The sequence below is a fragment of the Durio zibethinus genome, chromosome 14 (genome assembly GCF_047325235.1).
Source record: "Durio zibethinus cultivar Kanyao isolate XHJ-2024 chromosome 14, ASM4732523v1, whole genome shotgun sequence".
In the NCBI taxonomy this organism is placed as follows: Eukaryota; Viridiplantae; Streptophyta; class Magnoliopsida; order Malvales; family Malvaceae; genus Durio; species Durio zibethinus.
Genome location: NC_143175.1, coordinates 7,498,409 through 7,521,671, shown reverse-complemented (window position 1 = coordinate 7,521,671; position 23,263 = coordinate 7,498,409). Strand labels below are relative to the sequence as shown.

Here is a 23,263-nt window from a genome sequence, read left to right as displayed (position 1 = left end):
ATACATATTCAGAAGTACAAAAAAACCATCAAATACATATATCAATAACATACTATTAAAATCAGAGTTGTGCATTTATAGCAAAGAATTGTGCTTTATAAGACGGCAATTTTTTGCCATTTGTGTGTCAATTGTGTGGTGAAAAGAGGTGTGTGCTTTGTTGCCGAGGTCAATTGGGTTTTCTTATTGAGATGGGCGGACAAAACGAGGTGGAAATTGATCATGTATGCTCTAGCTGGATTTCCACCAGTTAGCCAATCAACTCCCGTCCAAAGGACTAGCAATTTGTTGCTGCAATTCCTCACAATTGCATCAACTTTCACCTGCAGAATTTTGTTACTAGTAATGTAGAAATATTTTTTGGAAAATGAATTTTGAAAAATATATATTTTTAAAATTAAAATAGATTTTTTATTGTTTGAATGAGTTAATAAAAAATATTTTTTGTTAGTTGGTTATTTTTTAAAAAAATTATTTTTTTAAATAATATTAATACAACTATTAAATTATTAAAAATTATTTATTATTAAAATTATTAATATTAAAAAATAATTATATTTAATATTAAAATATTATGTTTAATATAAAAATACTTAAAATAAAACTATTTATTAATATATTATAATATTATTTATTAATATATAATAATAATTTTATTATTTATTAATATATTATATAATAGTATATTATTTATTAATATATTATAATAATATTTATTTATTTATATAATACTATTTTCAATAGATTATAATATTATTTATTAATATTTTATTATATTATTTTATTATATTTTTATTAATATAATATTATTTATTTATTTATATAATATTATTTTTAAGTAAAATTATGTTAAAAAATATTGATAAATAATTTTACTTATAAACGGTTCTTTTTTTAAAAATATATTTTTTTTCAAATCGTAAGATAATTTTAAAAAAACAGTCTTATTTTTATTGATCAATAAATTATTTTTTATTAACAAATCAATTTTTTACTAAACAAATACTTAAAAATGTAAAAATTATTTTTAAAAAATCATTTTTTAACGAAATAATCAGAATCTTAATTTTTTGTTTCATCCTGAAGCTGCTAGCTTGCCTTTTTAAGTTCACAGTTTACTTTAATTTTATCTCCAAAGAAGTAGTTGGTGCAACCAACTTGTACATGTAGCCAAATGATTTGCTTGTGTGGAAATTTTGAAACTTGAAACTTAGTCTTTTGCTATCAAATCTGTTTCAAATTCACATTACTCTTTCATCCTCTAATTTTTCTACAATATGAGAAAATTAAATAAATTAAGAAGGATAATTAAAGTAATTAGCTAAGAACTAAATAAAATTATAGAATTAATCACTATAATAATTTTACAAAATTAGAGTTATCGAATTTGTTTCATCAAATAGAAGTGGTATGTTACTGGATTGTCCTTTCGCACTTATCTTATTAGAAGCGATATAAAGCATGAAAATCATATTCATGCTTGGCTTTGTTCTTTTATTAAGTATAATTTTTGAGGCTAGAAATTATAATCAACTATTAGATAGCTGATTCATAAACTTATCATTTTTAAAAAAATGTTTAAATTCCAATTTCTTATTTTACCTTACATTTTATTCTATTAATTATATACAAAAGTAATTCTGGAGAAGCTTAGTTGGTTATATCAATAATAATACAATTAATATGAACAAAAAAATAGTTAATTAATGTTAATTATAATATATAAAATAATGTAGTGATGATGTTATTGTATATTGATTTTAGAATAAATATATTAAGATATGCAAAAGATATAAATATATAAATACTTTCAAAAATTAATAAATATGCAATACAAAAAAAAAAAATCGTCTTAGCATATAATGAAGTGGTATGTGAGTTATTGATTTAATTCAAACAGCAAGGAAATAGTATTGATGTTGCTAGAGAATGGAGTGAACTTTAAAAAAGAATCCTTCCATAGGTCAACTTTACATTTATCCTACTTAATGGTCCAAAACATATAAAAGAAAACAAACGATACAACATACCACTAATAAGAAGTGAGAACTCTGTTAGAGATTATAAATGCCAACAAAAGGCATCATTACTGATCCAATCCACAGTTTCCCATCCTTCTCTTCCACTTCGCTTATCAACCTCATGGTCTTTCCTTCAGTATCTTCCAAAACTTCCAATATTTCACCATTTTCACTCAGCTTTATAGCAATGCCATGGGGTTTCCCTCCTATAAATAGTGAGTGCAGTTGCTTGAAACTAAGTGGAAGCTTTAACCATGTTTTTCCAAACCACTGATACGAGAAGACCAACTTAGCAAATAGTCCCCTTTTTGCATGCAATGCTACCCAAAACTCCCCTTTCACATTTCTTCTAATGTTGTCTGGAAATCCAGGAAGCTCTGAAAAAACATCAACATTTCCAGCATTAGGACCATGAAGCCATAGCCTTAGAATCCGACAATTGGCGGTCTCAGCAACAAGTACAAAGGAACGATCCTTGCTCAATGCAACACCATTGGCAAAAGCAAGGTCTCGTAGTAAAACTATTACTTCCTTGCTTGATTTGTTGTATTTGAGCAATCTGCCAGTTTTGTCTTGACTTAAGATTGATGGCAAGAATTGCCTGCAAACAGAAAAATAATCTATGAGGGTCTCTTCTTTGCTTATTTTGTTTGTTCTTTTCTCCTCCTAGGAAAAGCCACGTAAGTTATAATCAAGACCCACACAAACAAATGTTATTTCATTTGCACCAAGGCAACCTCCAAGAGTAACAAATCAAGAAGCAATTAACCATCCAAAACCAAGAAATTTAAAGATTTCTATGCCACAAAAATCTGTTGTAAAAGAAAATAAGGCAGATGAAGGACCAATTTGCAAGTATTGGATTATATACTTCCTTTTCCACCTTCAATGTGTCATTTTAAAATTTACTTTTGGAAAAAATCACTTCTTTTACAGCATAAAGAAAATTTTATGGAATGTTAAAATAGAGATGCCCGCTCGGCAAAAGTTTCTATGAGCTTCTGAATATTTTGTCTATTAACTAATAATTCAACAATCGAACCAAGTTCAAGTTTTTTAACTGCAAATAATTGAAGGCTTTCTTTCTTCCTTTTTTCTTTTTTTTTTTTTTTTTTTGCAAGCCTTCTTTTATAAAAACATATTTTTCAACAAATACAGCCTACAACTCTTTATTGCATTCAAATTCAACAATATGGTCAAACTTGAAAATTTTTTAATAAGGCTATTGTCAAACTACCTTGGTGAAATATCACAAAACTAGTTTTAGTTTTCTCTAGAAGTCAATTTAACACATGCCACTAAAGAAGGCATTTTCCTTCAAACTCTTTCTAACAACTTTTGCATCTCAAAATATAAAGGCAAAGGAAAGTTTGGGCCCAAATCACCTTCTTTGGAAGCTTGTACTGGTATCAGTGAAGTAAATGACATCATCAATCTCATCAATGTCCAAATCATTGGTGAAGTAAAGTGGTTGGTCCTCAACTTCTGTGATGAGTTGAGTGGCCAAACCTCCAGCAGGACCTACTACTTGGAAGCCAAAGTAGGCATCCGCAATGTAAAGATCCCCAGTTTTTTTCTCAAATCGTAATCCTAATGGCCTTCCACAAATATGCTCCATCTCTGGTGCGAACACCTGACCACAGTCCTTCCTTGAAAATAAGGATTTACATCAAATAGATTATACAAAAAATAGTATTACCACTTGAAAATTATTGTACCATATTGTAATCATGAGTCCGATTTTGTAATGAACCCATAATCTACAAGCACTTTAGACTTTTTATCACAGCCTAGAGCCTCAATACAATCCTATCTAAACCAGGCATGAACTCACACTGTCAAACAGATATTCAAACTTCAATATCTATTAATGTGCATGTGTATGCCATTGTATGAAACAGCAAGAAAGTATGTATATGTGAGTATTTGTCTCAGTTATAATGAATCTGATTTATGTTCATGGAACAACCACTGTTTCACGACAAATTACATACCATAAAAGTAGCATCATTTTTTGTTAGAAAGCATCCTGGGGAAACTTAACTATGGTAAAAAAGTGGCAGTCCTCACATAATGGATCCATTTTTGTTGGGAGGAAGGAGTATGACATCGGTAGGATGGCACAGGGACCTGGGCAGAAATAATATAAGTACTCATCTGTTTTCTGATATAGCTGGGCCGGGTTTCCTTCCCTATTTTGTAATGTTTTATTTGAAGTTCTATGAATGAATGCCATTATATACCAAAAGAAAGAAATATCAGGCACTATGTCTCACAGTATTTTACCAATGAAAAAAAGAAATATCAGGCACTATGTCTAACAGTATTTTACCAATGAAAACCTGGAGTTGACAATATTAGGACAGAGCTATTTCAGTATGAGGAATCTGTTTCTTCATTTTTGTCCCAATCCCATTGAATCCCATAGCAAAGTCACTATATCAAAAGCCTTTCAGAAGTAATATTCTGTTGCAAACAGCAAGAATTGAAGAAAATGCTGTTAACCCAGCATGTAAAATTAACAAATTTGAGTTCTAATTGTGGAAGAACAAATCAAAAACCGTATAATATAACTCAAATTTGAAAGGTCATTTCACCCAACAACAGATTTAAGTTGCTCTATCTAGTTCACCAATATTATCTTAAAAAGATCAAATTGAAACAAATCATGCTTATGCATACCAAAAAAAAGTTTCAGTTCTTCTCCAATTCAATCATCCGCTGTCCAAAAGAAAATCTACATTATTTGAGGAACCATTTAATTAAAATGTTACCGGTGAGAAGAGGTGAAGGCAAAATCAGTCCAACCGAGAGCATCCCCTTGCCATTTAAGAATCCGACCATCAGCAACGCCGGTGTATGGGCCATCTCCGTTGGGGTCAAAAGCAAGACTCTCGGGGCCAAATGCTGAATGGAGCTGGATGGTTTTAGCACCGTGGAGGTGGGTGTTGGAGTCTGGAATGGCAGGTGGAGCCAAGATGTTGAAAGATATGATGATGGATAGTAATGTTACTAACGTTGTACTTAACGTCAGTTTCAGTTTAGTATTCATGGCTTTTTCTTATATCTTGGATTTGCTGTCTTTGCTTTCTAGTTGCAAGTTTTGGGATAAGTTCTCAATGGCTATGAGGATTTTATCATTATTTCTCTATCTACCATTAAACAATGGTTGAATGTAAGGTAAAGAAAATGTGCTTTCTCGTTTGTTGTTTGAACCATAGGTGGCGAAAAAGATAATTTTTTATATATTAATAAATTTACTTGAGTTGATTCAAGCATCTATGGAATTAAATTCAAAAAGCTTTACTATTAAATAAAAAAAATTGATAAAAAAAGTAAAGTTAGATGTTTTGGATTTTCAAATTGTAAAATATGTAAATCCAGCTTATTTGTACAGATATATTTGTTTATTTTTAAAAAGTTTTATTCAATTAAACACGTACCCATACCAAACTAATATGATATGGTCTCTATAATCTATACAAATAGTAACGACAACAGATGAGCCAATATAATTACGGTCAAGCATGATATGAAACAGTAGCCTTTGGTCCACTCAAATGATAAAAAAAAGAAAAGTACCCTTGGTGTTATCGAACTCCTATCTTCTGACTTTAAAATATGTTATGGGTTAATTACGAATTTCTTGGACTCTGTGAGGTGAAATTCGACGGTGCTTTTGATAAGAAAAAAAGCAAGGGCGGGATAGGTGTGGTCATTCGATACTCAGCAGGTGTGTTTATGAGAGCACTTTCAGCTGATATGAATAAGATTGTTGATCCTTTTACAGTAAAGGCCATGGCAGCAGTACGGGCTTTAATTTTTGCAGCAGAGATGAGATTCCAAGAAATAGAAATAAAAGATGATGCTTTGGGAGTTCGTAAAGAGGTTGAAATCAACTGAACCTGATGTATCACCCATTAGAGTTATTGTAGATGAGACCAGATGTAAAGCAAGACACTTTTTTAGTTGTCTCTTCATGCACACAAATAGAGTTGGGCTTAGCAGGGCAGGTAAAATTTAACCCAATACATGTGACTAAGAGATTATTGGGTTAAATAAATAAATAATTAATTAACTACCAATATGGGCTTTGAGATAAAATCCAACCTAGATATATATTAGTCCCAAGCGTGTAGGCTAATGATGGTTTGAAAAAATGAAGCCCACATAAGCGTATGAGAAATTTAGTGCAACTCAATGCAGTGGAGAAATTTCAACACGGTCAAATGGCATTTTGAGCCTTAATTTTGGATTGATTGATTTTTCAAATCAGACGTAAATGCACATGTTTTATATGCTTATTGAAGAATCAAAACCCAAAAATTACTTTTTTATTTAACCATTAATATATCCCTTGATCATGGGCTGGATATTAATTTCTTTCTTGTACTGTAACCCAAGTCTCTATTTTATCTCCCTCTTTTCCCTTGGTTCCATAAGCAGGTCAACGATGATCAGTTCCTGCAGTGGAGAAAGATCCTACATCGTGCTGAAAAGTTGCATGGAGCTAAGAGAATCACATTCAGTTTTAAGTTTATAAAAAGGAGGCTTATGCTGCAACATACCAGCAACAAGAAACCAATTATGCCTATTTTCAAAAAAAAAAAATTCATAATTATATTTTTTTATTTGAACCTATTTTTTTTATTTGAGAAAAAAATATAATTATGAAAAGGGTGTTCAACTTATCAAACATTTTGATTTAATGAAGTGGCCCACCATATCTATTCATGAGCTAAATAAGATCTAAGAAATGTATTTATATGATTTCATTGATAGTTGACCTAACAATGACGATGATGATAATGATGATTCCTTTTATTTGGAGGGTCAAAATGGTGGTTTACATATTCTTTGGTTGGTTAGGAACAGTTCATTGAAACAAGCCCATTGCTTCCATGTAGCTTGCAATCATGTTCCAAATTAAATAAATGATCATATTATCATTTGCACAAAACCTTTATTATTTACTTAAAAATTAAAATTGAAAGCATATATATGACACTTTTTTATTTATAAATTATGAGTTAAATTATGCAAATGGTCCATGTATTGACACAAAATTTAAACTTTAGTTCCTCTAGTATAATTCATAAAAATTTTATTTTCGTACGATTTAAATTTAATAATATTAGTCCAATTATTAATACTTTCAGTTATTCTCCATTAATTTTGCTATATGGCCATCGACTTTATTGACATCACAACTTAGATAGATGAAATTAGTTAGTCAAATTATACAAATAGTTCTTGTATTGACATGAAATTTAAACTTTATTCCCTTTAGTATAATTCATAAAATATATATGTCCGTAAACAAGTTTAATTCGATAATGTTAGTCCAATTATGAATATGTCAATTATTCTTGATTAATTTTGCTGACGTGATATTGACGTTGTTGACTAAGAATATGTTTTCATCCGAGATGAATAAGAAACTTAATTTGATGTTGAGCTAGCATCACCAATTTTGATGGGATTTGCGACTTATAAGATATACCAGTATCATACTTGAATTTCAAAGAATTAAGCTAATTTTAATTTATTTATAATCTAAAACTCTAGTATATAATTATACAAATAAGTCAAAATAATTTTTATAGGATACTTTTTGACAATTTTATTTTTCCTTTCCCTTTAACTTGAGGGTCTAATGTATTCATTGAAGAAGAGACTTCAATTGGTTCTATTTCGCACATCACTAGAACGAACATCAACTATTGGATTGAATTTCAAGGCTTATAAAATTTATTAAAAAAAATACATATGCAAGTTTATTTTAAAATAAATAGAAAGTTAATAATTGCTATATATAGTTAATCCTAAACATGTATTTATGAGTATAAAGGTAACTTTTATATTTGACTTTCAAACAATATCTCTTTGTACTTTGTCTTTCACAAGTGAGATTGGAGATAAAAAATCTTTTCTCACTAAAAATGTTAGAGATGAAAAATCTTCTTTCATAAAACAGGTTTGAAACTTTACTAAAAACTCTTTTGAGACACTTATTAGATGACTCATGGATACTTTTTTTGTTGCTTTTATTATCATGAGAAACAATAGGAATATAAGCTTTATTATTGAGTGTTCCTATAGTATGTGATTGACCATCACTTAAATCATTGGCATTGAAGATATGTTCATCTATTGTACATACAAAGTTTCCTTTTAACTATGTAGGAAGATCATCACAATTACAATCATGATAAATAATAAGAATAAATTTCGAACAAAGGAACTCTTTTAATTGAATGGCTTCAAGAAGTTTATTTTTCATTGAAAATAAAACATCTTTAATAGAATAGATGTTAAATAATCTTTTCATTTTATCAATATTGCCTTTAAGCTCTACTATGTTTTTCTCTATAGCAACTACTAACTTGTATAAATTTTGTTAGGTCATTTATATAACATTCCAAAAATCATTTAATCTCCCAAATCGTTTTTTCAATAGCACACTTTAAACTTTTTTTGATTTTTTCCTCCATGTAATCAACACATTCACATAATTCAATAAAAAATAAATATTAAAAATACAATTATCTTATTTAGTTAATGTAATAATAAAAATTAAATTTATGTACACATACTTGTATTGAGAAGAGGAATAAGCATCAAATGACAACTTCTGCTAACTTCATATAAGAAACTTGTGCAAATGATATGTGCCTAATTATTTAAACATAAAGTGTTATATCATTCCAAACAAAATAATACAACAAAAAAAAAAATGTATTAGAAGGAAGCTTAATTCACATCACCTTAACATCTTTGAGATTTTCGAAATCTTTAATTTTGGGCCAAAATTCGATCAATGTTTATTTGATCAACAATCTTAGTTTTGAATGTAGACCATATTCATTATTGAATCAAACAGCAAATGCATGTTCCAAAAAAGTACCTATGCTATAAGATTCTTGTGATCAACCTTTGATAATTTTAGTTTAAACATATATAAACTATAAAAAAAAAAATTACAAATTACTATTTGTGTTATTAAAGTAAAAAAAAAAAAAAACCTAAAGAATCAAAACACATCCACACAACCATCTTGTTTTCCCATTCCTCTCAATGCTTTTATTGCAAAAATTACAAACTAACAATGTTTCGCAAACATATTTTGTCAAATTCAAAGGTTTACTACATCCAATACTATATAGTAACAAAAGTTTTTTTTTTAATGTATGTTACTGTTGAAGGGCATAATAAACTATCTAATGCATATAAAATAAAATTTGCCTTAAACTACTCCAAATTAGAAGTAATGTGGGGAATTATCTTTTCTAAGACATCAAAGTTCATGCAACCATTCTTTGGAATATGAATATGCTTACAAATGTATAGGGTTTTCGACTTATCTCAAAATTTTATAAGATGGGTGCCTTTAGCTAACAAACCAAGAATAATTAACGTTGTTTTAGTTATCAATGATATCTTACGATCATACAAATTCAACCAACGGTTGTTTAAGTCCACCATTTCAACTAACTACAAACAAAGACCTTTTTTAAGTTTATGTTCTTGTAGTTGGAGCTAGTTTCCTAACCCAAGACTACAAATTGAATCATGGGATTGTGAAACAATATTTTTCAGTAACTTGTACAATCAAAAAGGGCTATAACGTGTATCCCAGCAAACCAAATTTTTTTTAAAAAAAGGTAAGCTTTTAAATTAATTAAAATAATAACCAATAAAACATTTTCATTAAAATCAATTAAACTTTTTGAAATCTTAAAAAAAATTGTGAAACCATACAAATTAAAAAAATATAACGGCAAATGACTAGCTTAATTTTAAAATAAAAAAAAAAGCATATTAGAAATACAATCTATGGAGAATATATGTTATTATCAATTGTAAGCGTTAATTATTATTCAACACATTATAGTAACTTTAATGATAATAACATAGTCAAACAATTATTTTTACATATAATATTAATACCTTATTAAGCTCCCGTTCAAAAATTTTTTCCCTTTTCATACCACACATAGTCAACAACTGTTAATTCTTCATAAACTAACTTTTTAACCTTAGGAAATGATGAAAATGCTTTTGTAATATCTCATTTAACCTATATAAAAAATAGTAATTTAAAATATATATATTATAAACTTGTTTGACATGTTTATTTACAAAATGCATATACAAAGAAAATTGACATTTTTCCACCTTATTCATCTTTTTCATCCTGTCATTTTTCTTTTCATCATAAATTGACTCACTGTAAACAAATAACTTAAAAAAACAAAATAAAACTAGTAATCACTAATGCAAACACTAAGTACATTACAAAGTTCTAAATTTATTAAGAAATGGTAATTACTATTATATCCAAACTTTCTAGCAAAATGAAGGAAGCAATAACTAAAGAATGGACAAAGAACTAGTTGTAAATTTATTTGAGAAAGGATGAAATATTTGATGGGATAAAATAACCTTAAACAATATTCAAATTGAATATGTCATGCAGCAAAAAAAATCAAATTATTAATCTCCTGTGTGAATCTAGCAGGAATCAAACAAATAGAGCTAACAAATAAATCTTCAAATCATAAACTCAAGGATATAAGCAATTTACATGGAAAACTTCCCCAAAATAAGAGTAAAAACTACAAGTGGCAACAAATAATCTCCACTATCAAAATAATGAGAATACAAGATTTTCTCTAACTAAAATTAGAGGTATACAACCATAATATCTCAAGATTAAACAATCTTGGTAAAAAAAATCTTGCAAGAGAAAATTGAAGAAGTATCACAAATTTTAAAAATTAACAAACACCCACAAAATTAGTATGTAGAAGACCTAAAACTTGATCTCTACCATTTAGACTAAAGAACAATGAGTCATGAATGCATTGTTAAAATTTTAGCTCAATCAAATCAGGAATTGACTTCGATTATGCTATTTGATTGAAACTACACAAACTCTCTTTTCTTCTTTTTTTTTCTTTATTTTGCTGCAACTTACTCTCTTTTTTTTATATTGGCCACATAAAACAATATATAAGAGTTTAAAACCCTAGGATTAAAAAGTCCCTATTAAATGGGCTTTGGTTTTAGGCCACCTCCATATGAAGGAAACCAAGTCCAACAAATCTCTCCATTTTTTACTATATGGAGGGATTCGCCATTCCAACGATCAAATGACAAATTTCAAGCTTTTTCCTTGGTAGTGTCTTTGTCAATATATCAAAACCATTATGATCAGTGTGAATATTTTCAAGTTCAAAAAAATTATCACTGAGAACATATCTTAACCAATGGTACATCATATCAATATGCTTTGATCTTGAATAAATAGTAAAATTCTTACCAAGGTGAATTATACTTCGATTGACACAAAATATCATATAATGTTGCTATTTGAAATCGAGTTCTTGTATGATTTTTTTCATCCATAAAAATTTTTTATATGCTTCAGTAGCTGTAACATACTTTGCTTGTGTTGTATAACACATTTATGTAGTCTCAATTGCCAAAACACAACCCCATCTGAAAATCTAATCAAATAACCTAAAGTGAACTTTTGAGAATCTACATCTCTTGTCATATCTAAATCAGTATAGCCAATCAGCACTAGTTTTCACTTTCAAAAATAAGTCTCAAGTCGAAAGTACCTCATAGATATCTCACAATCCAGTTAACTGCATTCCAATGTTTTCTTCCTGTATTTGAACAAAAATGATTAATAACTTCAACTGCATAGGCTATGTATAGCCTAATACATATCATTATGTACATCAACCTTCTTGCTACTGAAGCATATGAAACTATTTTCATGTTTTCTTTCTTTTTAGCTATAGAAGGGCTCTGATTAATACTTAGCTTAAAATGTGTAGCAAGATGAGAACTTAACCACTTTAGCTTGATCCATATTAAACCTTTCAAGCACCTTTTCAATATAATGCTTTTGTGACATGTATAATTTCTTGATTGCTCTGTCTTAATAAATTCAAATTCCAATAATTTGTTGTGCTAACTTCAAGTTCTTCATAGCAAAAGACCTACTTAATTGCTTTTTCAACTGATTAATTCTAGAAGCATTCTTACCAACAATCAACATGTTGTTAACATAAAGTAATAATATAATAAAATCATTATCAGAGAATTTTTGTACAAACATACAATAGTCAGAAGCAATTTTATAGTAACTTTACTCATTTATGATTGACTTAAACTTCTTATACCATTATCTTAGTACCTGTTTCAACCCTTTTTAAACTTCTTATACCATTATCTTAGTGCCTGTTTCAACCCTTTAAAACTTTTGTTCAGCTTACACATAAAGTTCTCTTTTTCTTTTACTATGAAACCCTCTGTTTGCTCTTTGTAAATCTCTTTGTCCAAGTCACCATGGAGAAAAATAGTTTTGACATCCATCTTTTCAATCTCTAAATCAAGACTAGCTACTAAACCCATAACTATATGAATAGATGATATCTTAACAACAGGAAAAAAGATTTCATCAAAGTCAATACCTTTCTTCTAACTAAATCCCTTGACAACCAATTTAGCTTTGAAACATGGTTGTGAAGTATGTTTTTCTTGCTTCACTTTGCATACCTATCTGTTCTTCAAAATTCTTTTACCTTTAGGTAGTTTTACCAACTAAAAAGTATCATTCTCATACAAAGACCTTATCTCATCTTGCATGGCATCAACCCACTCTTTATTGTGTTCATCTTCCATAGTTTCTACATAATATTTAGGTTCTCCCTCATTAGTTAGTAGCATATACTCATCAATAAAATATCATATGAAAGGCTATTGATCTCTAGTAGACCTTCAAAGTGAAACTTTTGGTAAAACCTCTAATGCCAGTAACTGTTCATGAATATCATCACCCACCTCAACCTATACAGGATTAGAATCAACATCATCTATATTATGTTGGTTATCTTGAACATCTTCAACCTTTATCAACACATGTGTTAAAGGAACTAAATCCAAGTCAATCAAACCATGATACATGGTTAAATATTTTATATGGTCTAATCTTTAATAAAAAAACAATATCTATTCTTTTTATAAGTTTCTTTTGCACTATATCGTAAAACTTATAGCCAAAGTCATCTTGACTATGACTAAAGAACACACGTTATATATTCTTAACATCAAACTTAGACTTTTCATCTTTAGAAATATGCATAAAAACCTTACATCCAAAGGTGCGCAAGTGATCATAAGACACATCCTTGCCTAACCAACCTCTATCTGAAATATCAAAATCTAGAAGAACACATGGTGAAAGATTCAAAATGTGTGCAATTGTACTCAAAATATCACCCTAAAAGGATTTTGATAGTTATACTTGTGAAAGCAAACATATCACTTTTTTTACTAGTGTCCTGTTTATCCTTTCAGCTAACCCATTCAATTGAAAAATTTTAAGAGGTGACCTTTGATGTCTAATGCCCTACTATCTACAATACTCATCAAAAAGTCTAGTGTACTCACCTCCATCATCAATCCTTATGCATTTCAATTTCAACTATGTTTGTTTTTTAATTAAAGCATGAAATTGTTTAAACACATCTAACACTTGCTCTTTCAATTTCAAGGTATAAGCCTATATCTTCCTTAAATGAACATCTTTAAAAGTCATAAAATAGATGAAACAACCAAGGGTTTTTGTCATAGGATCACAAACATCATAATATGCTAAATTAAGTATACCTAACTTTCTTAATGGAAAAGATATCTTGAATGCAACTCTGGTTTGTTTTCCTGCCAAGCGATAAGCACACTCCTTCAAGGATACATTTTTCATTCCAAAAAGAAAATTTTTCTTTGCCAAAACCTTCAAACCCTTTTCACTTGTGTGACTAAGTCACTTGTGCCAAAACTTAGTTATATCATCATTATCTATTGTATTGATAATGGAATCAAATACCTTCGTATGCATTAAATACAATAAGTAAAGTTTCGTACCCCTAGCTACAACCATATAACCTTTAGTAAGCTTCCATTGACAATCACAAAAAAATGTTGTAAAATCTTTCATCATCAAGCTTCCCTATAGAAATTAAATGCATGCGAATATAAGAAATTTTTAACATTTTCAAGACTAACATAGTGCCATTATTGGTCTCCAAGAACACATTTCTCATACTAGTGACTTTAGTTGAGTCATCATTACTCATTCTAATACTCCTAAAATCATCAGTGTGTAAGGTGCAAATTAGTCTTTTCGAGATGTAGCCCTAATTTTGGTATCAATATTAATCACTTAACTAGTCTTATGACATGCAAGATTAACAACATCATCATATAAAGTTAGAAAGTCATTTGTGACAGTAACATCTTTTTCAACATTTTTACAACCTCTATTCTTCTTTTCCTTATCCTTATCATTACTATTATCTCTTTGCAACTTTCAATAATATCTTTTTATATGCTTTTTCATATCACAATAATGACACTTAACATTGACAAATCTGTTGGACTTACTTTTACTTTTGTCTCTATTTTTCAAACCTTTATTTTTACTCTTCCTTTATTTTTTATGATTAAGACTTTTGGCTGTGAAGAGAAACCTTGTAACTTTCTTTTCATCTATTCATTTAAAACACCACTCTTAGTCAAATTTATAATGATGACACTATTTGGGGTTAAGTTAGATAACGTTGTTCTAAACATCTCCCACCAGTCTGACAATGTACCAAAAAGCTTAAGTCTTATATCTCATATTCAAACTTGATATTTATGTCAGCCAATTGATTAATAATATCTTAACATGCATTCAAGTGATCTGTCATAAGAGTTTTAAATATTTCAAACTCACCAACTATTTAATTAAAAATAGTTTATTATTCTCAGATTTTTTAGCATACAACTCCTCAAGCTTGCTCTATAAAGTATGTACATGTGTCTCTCTATTAACATAGTTTAAAATATTATCATCTATCTACTATCTAATACAACCATATACTTATTGATGAAATAAACTTCATTTTAAATCTATTTTATTTTCAGGCTTTTAAGTGGTAAACACAGGTAAATAATAATTTTTCACATAAAACAAGTTTTCCATCTTCTCTTTCCATACATGGTAATTTGAACCATTCAAATTAATCATTCTACATGCATTGGCTATCATTATTCAATACTAGGCATAAATCAAATAACCTAAACTCTGACACTATTTTGATGGGATAAAATAACTTTAAACAATATTCAAACCGAATATATATCATGCAGCAAAAAAATTTTAAATTATCCCTCTATTATGTGAATCTAGTTGGAATCAAATAGATAGAGCCAACAAATAAATCAACCAAAAGTACAAAGATGTGAAAAATTTTTCTAAAACAAGGAGTAAAAATCACAAGCAGTAATAAATAATCTCTACTATTAAAATAATGGGAATATAAAATTTTTTCTAGCTAAAACTAGATGTATACAACCATAATATTTTAAGATTAAATAATCTTGGTAAAGATACAATCTTGCAAGAGAAAAGTGAAGAAATCTCACCAAATTTAAAGATTAACAAACACCCATAGAGTCAGTATGTAAAAAACTCTAAACTCAGTCTTCACCTTTCAGACTGAAAAATAATAAGTCATAAACATACTGATAAAATTTCAACTTAATCGGATCACAGATTTAACTTTATCAAACTATTTGATCAAAACTACACAAACTTCATTTTTTACCTTTTTTTCTCTATTTGCTACCACTTACTCTCTCTTTTTTGTACCAACCACATAAAACAATATATAAGGGTTTAAAACCCTATAACCAAGTATGAAAAGACTAAAAGGTCTTTGGTGAATGAGTTTTGGTTTTAGACCACCTTCACATGAAAGAAACCAAGCCTAACATTATTGATAAATAAAAAATTATTATAAATCAAAAGAATTAGCTATCAATACTAGTAAAATATATAAGCTTTCTTAGGTCGCTTTAGACGATAAAGCTTGTTAATCACTAATTCACCATATCTTCATCATGTATTATCTTTTTATGATTTTTTCTACAATATCCTGGGTTATTTTTTTTTCATAATCTTAACCACTAACGCTTCTATAATAGCACACTCCTACATTAATAAACTAATAGCAAGCAAAAGCAAGTAAAAAAAAATATACTATTATTAACCAACAAACTAGGATAAATAATTAGTGAGGAAAATAAAATTCATTAATCTACACAAATCTTGTTTGGCAATTGTGAAAAATTTCAACCATAAAATAAAATTTGTATTTTCAAGTTACATACAAGAAAAAATTGAGAAGAGGTGAGACTTGAATCAATAAGAAAACACCAATCTATTATTATTAGTCAAAGCAAGCACGTTGTTGTTTTTAGTCAAACATATTCACAGTTTACACCAACCTTTAATTAATTTACTCAATAGTCTTCTTAATTATCTATTGAAATTTGTTCAAAAGGTTTTTTTCTTAAATCTATGGGAACGTGGCTTGAAACTTGGTATATGTTGATCATAAAATTATTGTGGACAAATATAATCAAAAGCATTTATTGACTTATTCTTATTAATTATATTATGTCGTTGTTAGAAGTATTGGCTTATTTTGATATTTATACATAAAATAATAATAATAATAATAATAATAATAATAATAATAATAATAATCTATAGTATAATATAATAATAATAATAATAATAATAATCTATAGTACAATATATAAAAAAGATCTCAAAGGATCCTAAGGCTATCACATGTCCATTTCTTGGGTTTGGTTTTTCATTATTTTTTCCCTTTCTGAAAAAGTTTTTGATTTTTGGGTTTAGTTTTGAAAAAGATTATTTTGCTCTTTTTGCATAGCTATCGAAGATGACATCTGTTGTGATTTTGTGAAAGGAGAAAATCTATTTTGTTTTTATGAAAGAAGGTAGAAAAGAGAAACTTTTTTGGTAGAGAAAAAGGTAGTTTATTTTTTTCAATTCATATTTCTCTTTTCTGTCAAAAAAGGTCATTTTCCCTTCTCTCTTTATCCTTTGTACGTCATCATTGAGAGAAATTTACTGATGATTTTATCTCTTTTTTTGGGTGAAATCAAGTGAAATTTATGACTGAAGATGAACTAATAAAGATTGTGCCAAAAATGTGGATGGATCCTCTTAGTTTCATTTATCTATTCTTGAATTCTATTTTAACTTTTACTTTTTCTTTTTTGAAATAGAAAATTTGGTTAATTTGTTTTTAATTTTGATGAAATTATGGGGTGATTTTGGTCTATTCTTTACTCAAATAGCGACTCAAGTATTGCAATAGCTTGTAGTGACTTTACAAAAAATAGGAAAATGCAAAATTTTGCCTATTTAATGTATTTTAGTTGGTTAGTTTCTTTCTTTTCATACTTTGATTTAGTTATTTTTACTATTAAAATTGCATTAGAATTTTTAGTTTGTGAAGCTTGATTTGATGCTGTTGTTTCGAGTAAAAAATTTTGGGTTTTTTATTTTCAGTGATCTTTCTCAGATAAAAGATTTGTTATTTTTTGTTATGTTTGTATATTCGGTAGAAAATTATTTGGTTGGGTTTTTTCTATTACATGTTATTAGGAAGATTTTTGCTTTATTTTAGTAAGTATTTTTTTGTAGGAATTGTAGAAGGTTTGGTACTGTTTTGATATAAAATGAGCTCTTTTAAATATTTATTTATCTTGGTTGTGTACTTTTCTCCAACCTTTGCAATAGTTGGATTGCATGTATAATGGTGTTCTGTAATTAAATTAAGGGTCAATGGATGGTTTTTTTTTTTTTTTAGTCTTTTTCTATCTCTAAGTTGATTAGGATTTTATTTTAGTGCATGTTATTTGTTGATATTTGTTTAAGTTGTATTCTTTTTTAGGTTGCATGTTAGTTTGGTTTGAATTTTTGCATTTTTAACTTTTTTTGTGTTTTTTTAGTTATTTTTGTGTTTAATTCATTATTAGTGTTTTGAGGTTTACATGTTGTTTTATTTTGATTTTAAATGGCAAGGTTATGAAAAGGTTTGCTGGTGTACAAGAATGAGAAAATGTTATGAGCACATTTGATGAATTGGAAACTTTTGGACTAGAGAAAAATACAAATTCAATGAACTTGCTGCTTGACACCCTTTGCAAAGAGAAAAACGCCTGAAAAGTTTTTTTAATGCTCAAACACACATTGCACTTGTTATTCACACATTTAATATTTTCATGGACAATTCAAGTGATGAAGAGACATGGTTGTCACCCTTCTATCATTAGCTACTCAACTGCCATCTAGTTTTGTTCATACCAATATAACTTTTAAAAAGTTTATAAGCTTTTTGACAAAATGGCTATCTAAGGTTATCCTTCTAATGTTGTTACTTACACCACTGTCATGTGCTCGTTATCAAAGGTAGAGAAGTTTGAGGAAGCTTTGCAAATTACTTTAAAAATGAAAACTATCGAAGGGACACCTAATACATTTTTTAGCAACAGCTTGATCTACACACTAGGGTGAGTGGGCTAAATGAAAGATGCTACTGAAATTTTTAAGGTAGAGATGCTAAAGAATGGTGTTACTCACAATACATTGAGATATAATTGCATGATTACTATGCTTTGCCATCATGTTCAACAATAAAAGATCTTAACTCTTTTTTAAGATATAAAAAATTTGAAATTTTTAGATGTATTACCCATTGCTAAAGTCATACCGTACAATTGGGAAAATAGATAGTATATTGAACAAACTATTGAATGATATGGCTAATAATCATCATCTTAGTCTTAATATTCTAACCTACTCACTATTGATTCATGGACTTTGTAGAGCAAATAGAAATGAATAGGCTTACAACCTGTTTGAAGAGATTATTAGGAAATATATAACACCAAAATATCATACATGCCATTTACTTTTAAATGAAGTAAAATATATATATGATGCAGTTGAGAAAATTAAAGGTTTCATGAAAAAATTATGAACTTAGCCAGTTGAACATTTAAATGGGAACAACATGTTGGCAAATGACAATTATGAAATAGGTTTTAGTTTTGAGTTGTTGTGTTATGTTACATTTTGCCAATTGCTTAAATGATTTCAAGTCGGATAGAAAAGTTGAAACGTTATCAAGTAGGCTTAACCTTTGTAGCTAATAAAGTTATAGCAACAATAAGCTTGCCTAACACTTTAGCTTTTTTGTGTTTTTAATTTTCTTTTTTAATTAATGTATTTTCTTCTCTTATTGATTCTTAGTGTCCTATATTGTATAGGTTAATGTAGAAGCTATAACATCAACTTTTGATTCAGATGGATGGTTAAAGATTAGTGATCTTTACTACATCAATGATAATGGCTTCATGTTTATTGTTGATAAGTTGAAAAAGCTTATTAAATATAAAGGATATTAAGTGGATAAAGCATTTGAGTTATGGATAGTTAATTTGATGATATTTTTTCCTTTAATGGCTTTATTTGCATTGTTGTAGATGCCTTTTGCTGAATTGAAGGCATTGTTACTTTCTCATCTAAAGATTTCTGATGCTGCTGTCATACCATAAGTTTTCCTCTTAAATGATTTATATGGAGCTAGCTTGAAACTCCGTTTCTCATACATGATACATAAATTTTTTGGTCTTGATAGAAAAGTATGTTTCATGAGAAAGTAGGATAGACTCTAAAACACTTGTTTCTTTGATCTAATCTCTTTTGAGATAGTGATTTTGATATCTTATGATTTCAATAATCATGTACAATTTTGTTTATAATCATGAACAATTTTGTTTATTAAAAATTACTTAGTTTGTTTCCCCTTATATCATATGCTTTATACTATAAATTTTAAAACTCGAAGTTTGTGCTGACACTATAGTTGAAAAAAATATGTTCTTTCATGTTTTCAAGATGTTTTAGGTGTGTAGTATTGTTCTTTTTTATCAATACTTCTAATAGAATGGTTACATCAAAATTCAAAACTTTTACCTTTTTGTTTCATCTTAAACTTAGTGTAATCATTATTGCTATTTTCTTTGTGCAAGCTAGAAAGCATCACAGTACAATTGAATATGGAACAATTTACCTATGTGCTTTCTTTTTTATGCTTAACTCAATTATTTTTACTAGGATTTTTTAGCTTTCATTAACCATCGATAAGCTTCCAATTCAATATAATATAAAAAATTATTGTAACAAATCGTGTGAAGCTAGGCTTTACGACTAGTAATAATAATAATAATAAAGTAGTTGCCAATGACATGTACAACACAAGACAAAATGTTAAAATTTTAAAAGTAAAATCTAAGAATAAATCATGTGAATTATAATGAGCTGGATGTATAAATTTTCTTGTATCATGCAATATAAACTAACAAGAATATGAAATACAAATCTAATATTTTACTCACAACAAAATCTTTAATTATTTCATGCCAAAGCTTTTTATGACATTGTTTTGGAATAGAAAGATGTTGAAATTTGGATGGGATAAATAATGCAAATTTGGCAACCATGCAAGAAAATAAGGAAAAAGCTTTAATGCACTAATGAAAATGATGTTGAAATTTCAAGGAATGGATGAATGTGCAAAAAGGTTTCCAAATACAATAACTAAATAATTCAATGAAATCTAAATCTCAATCCTATAATAAAAGAAAAGAGAAGTTGGTAGAATAACAAAAGAAAAGAAAAGAAAAAAGAAGTAAACTAAAAAATGAAAAAGAAAAAGAAAAAGAAGCCTAATAGTTTTAAATAAGAATGTCAATACATAGGATATGAAATGGATATAGCATTTTTTACTCTCATCCTTGGTTTTTTTTATTTTACCCATTCATGTATCTATACTTAATGAGAATGTTAAATTCACCGATCTCCATCCTCATGGATATTTAATGGGCATGAATAATCTTTATATCCATAGCTTTTTAAAAATAAAAAACAAAATTTATTTTTTAGTTTTTTTACTTTTATCTTACATATTTATGTAATTTTTTATAAATATATTTTTAAATACAAATATATTAGTTCTAATTAATCTAAAATAAAATTTATATTACCAAATGAAAAATTAATTTATTAAATATATATGTATATATAAGATATAAGTATGAGGTGGGTGCTATATTACCCATCCCTATATTTTTACTCAATAAAAAATTTAAAACCACATTAATTCCCATCTTTTTCTCCAAAATATAACACCCATCCCTATTTTCATTGAAGTAAAAAATTGAATTTTTCATTACGTCTGAATAAGATTGACATCCTTAGTTTTAGAACTCTTTTTATTTTTATTTAATAATTAATATTTAATGTTAATTTATTAAAACTAAGTTAATAGGTTATGATTTAATTAGTTATTTTTACAATAAAAAGATAATTAATGGTTTATATTAATTATTGTAAATATAATGCTTATTATTCAATTTCCTTACAGTAAGGTTAAAAATTTTAAACTTATTATAAAATTTCCAACATGGTATGATTTTCAATCCAATATTTTTATTGGTATAAAAGATGTTACAGTCAGAAGATAAAGAAATGGATTATAGTTGTTGGAATTTGAATTCTAGACTTTTTGAATGATACCTTTTAAAGGTAGCTATATGAATTAGCTAAGTTAAGTTCTAAGTTCAACCCATCCTTTTTTAGACATTTACATTTGGATATAGAATAAAGAAATTTAATTTATAAAAAAAACTCAGAGAAAAAAAATGATTGTTAGCCTTGAATTGATCTTTGTTTTGAAATAACAAAACATTAAGCTAAATAAGCTTGATCAAGATTTTGAAAAATATTTATTTAGTACATGTTTTTAAGTTTTATTATTTTGGTACTAAATAAATAATTTGATTTTCAAAGTTTAAACAAATATTTCTTTATGTTTTCTTATATCTCAAATTAAAACTATCTTTAAATATTATTTATTTAAGTTTAAATGAAAATCTAATTGTTATTTTTAAAGTGAACTTATTTATTGGGACTTAATAATTTTGATAATACTGGCTTTGAGAAATAGATTAACTTAAAAAAGTTATTTTAAAAGAATAAAGTTTTCCAACATTTAGCTTGTTTCATTTTTTTTTGTATTAATTCACAAAGTTTTAATATTTGAATTTTATATGGTTGGAAAGCTCTTTGAGTCTACTTTCTAATGGATCAAACAAAATCAAAATTCAAATTTTCTAAAAAAGATTTTGAATTTTTACCAAACACTTTGTAGTTGTCTAAAAACTGCATAAGGGGTAGTTTTAAAAATTCACTATAATTTGTATACAATGAATTAGGTGACAAATTTTATATGGATAGAAAACCCTTTAAATCAAATTTATAAATCTTCAAACGATTTTTGATTTGAAATTATATAACTCAAGATATGATCTAATTAATGAGTAGAGTGCAAAATAAAAGATAACCACCCAGCTTGACCGGATTGATCCCCTGGGTTAGAAGATTGATCTCTTGGATAAACCAATCGATCCTCTCTTGTAATTGACCAAATGATTTTCTTGCAAAAACAAAATAAATTTGAAAAACACCAAAAGAGATCGATCGGGTAAGGCACGGGATCGATCCTCTATGCCCAGAAAAGCTCCAACAGCTCGTTTTTCAAGTTTCAATGTTTTTTCTTTTTTTTTAACTCCAAACCACTCCCAATGGCTAGTTTTTCAATTTTTCTATAAATTAAGCATTCCAACACACCAAGATGATTAATGAATTAAGAGGGTAAGATCAAACAAGTCATATTTTCATTCTCTTAAAGAAATCAAGAGTTTTAAAGCTTAAATTCAATATCTTTTGTATTTCTTGTATCCAAAATATTATTGTGTTTCACTCACCATTTTTTTTGTCCTTTATTAGGCAAACACTCAACCTTGATAGATACTTTAATTTGCAAAAATCATTTAGGTTATCTTGTAAATAAGAGGTGAGGTATCATCTTAATTGTGTAAAAGTAGAGGTTTTTATCTTAAGCCTTAGGAAAAAAAAGATAAGGATGTATTCTCAATTCAAGATTAGTAGATTAAAGCCTTAATATGGATAACCAAGAGAAATGACGTAGGTGCTTTTGTGGAGAAAGACCAAAACTCTATAAATCTTTGTGTTTGATTGCTTTATCATTATCTCTGTATTTTTATTATAGTTTATATTTGCTTATAGTTCATATATTTATTGTTATTTGTATCATATTTTGATATTGGTTTTAATTTTCATTCAATTATATTGAAATCTAGTTTTGAGAAAAAATTTGGAAAAATCCAATTCACCCCCTCTTAGATCACCATCTCACCTAAAAAGCTAACAA

The 23,263-nt window shown here is 27.8% G+C and overlaps 1 protein-coding gene and 1 pseudogene across 1 annotated transcript; one reads left to right on the top strand and one right to left on the bottom strand.

Moving 5' to 3' along the window:
- Positions 1-1,879: 1,879 nt before the first annotated feature.
- On the bottom strand, positions 1,880-5,193 carry LOC111294289 (protein STRICTOSIDINE SYNTHASE-LIKE 10-like). Its single transcript, XM_022887554.2, has 3 exons — positions 4,796-5,193; positions 3,407-3,670; positions 1,880-2,622 (listed from the first exon to the last, which is right to left on the bottom strand). The coding sequence occupies exons 1-3, from the start codon at positions 5,071-5,073 to the stop codon at positions 2,055-2,057; spliced, it is 1,110 nt and encodes a 369-aa protein (XP_022743289.2). The 5' UTR covers positions 5,074-5,193; the 3' UTR covers positions 1,880-2,054.
- Positions 5,194-5,642: 449 nt separating this feature from the next.
- LOC111294748 (pentatricopeptide repeat-containing protein At3g04130, mitochondrial-like) lies at positions 5,643-18,946 on the top strand (annotated as a pseudogene).
- Positions 18,947-23,263: the final 4,317 nt, after the last annotated feature.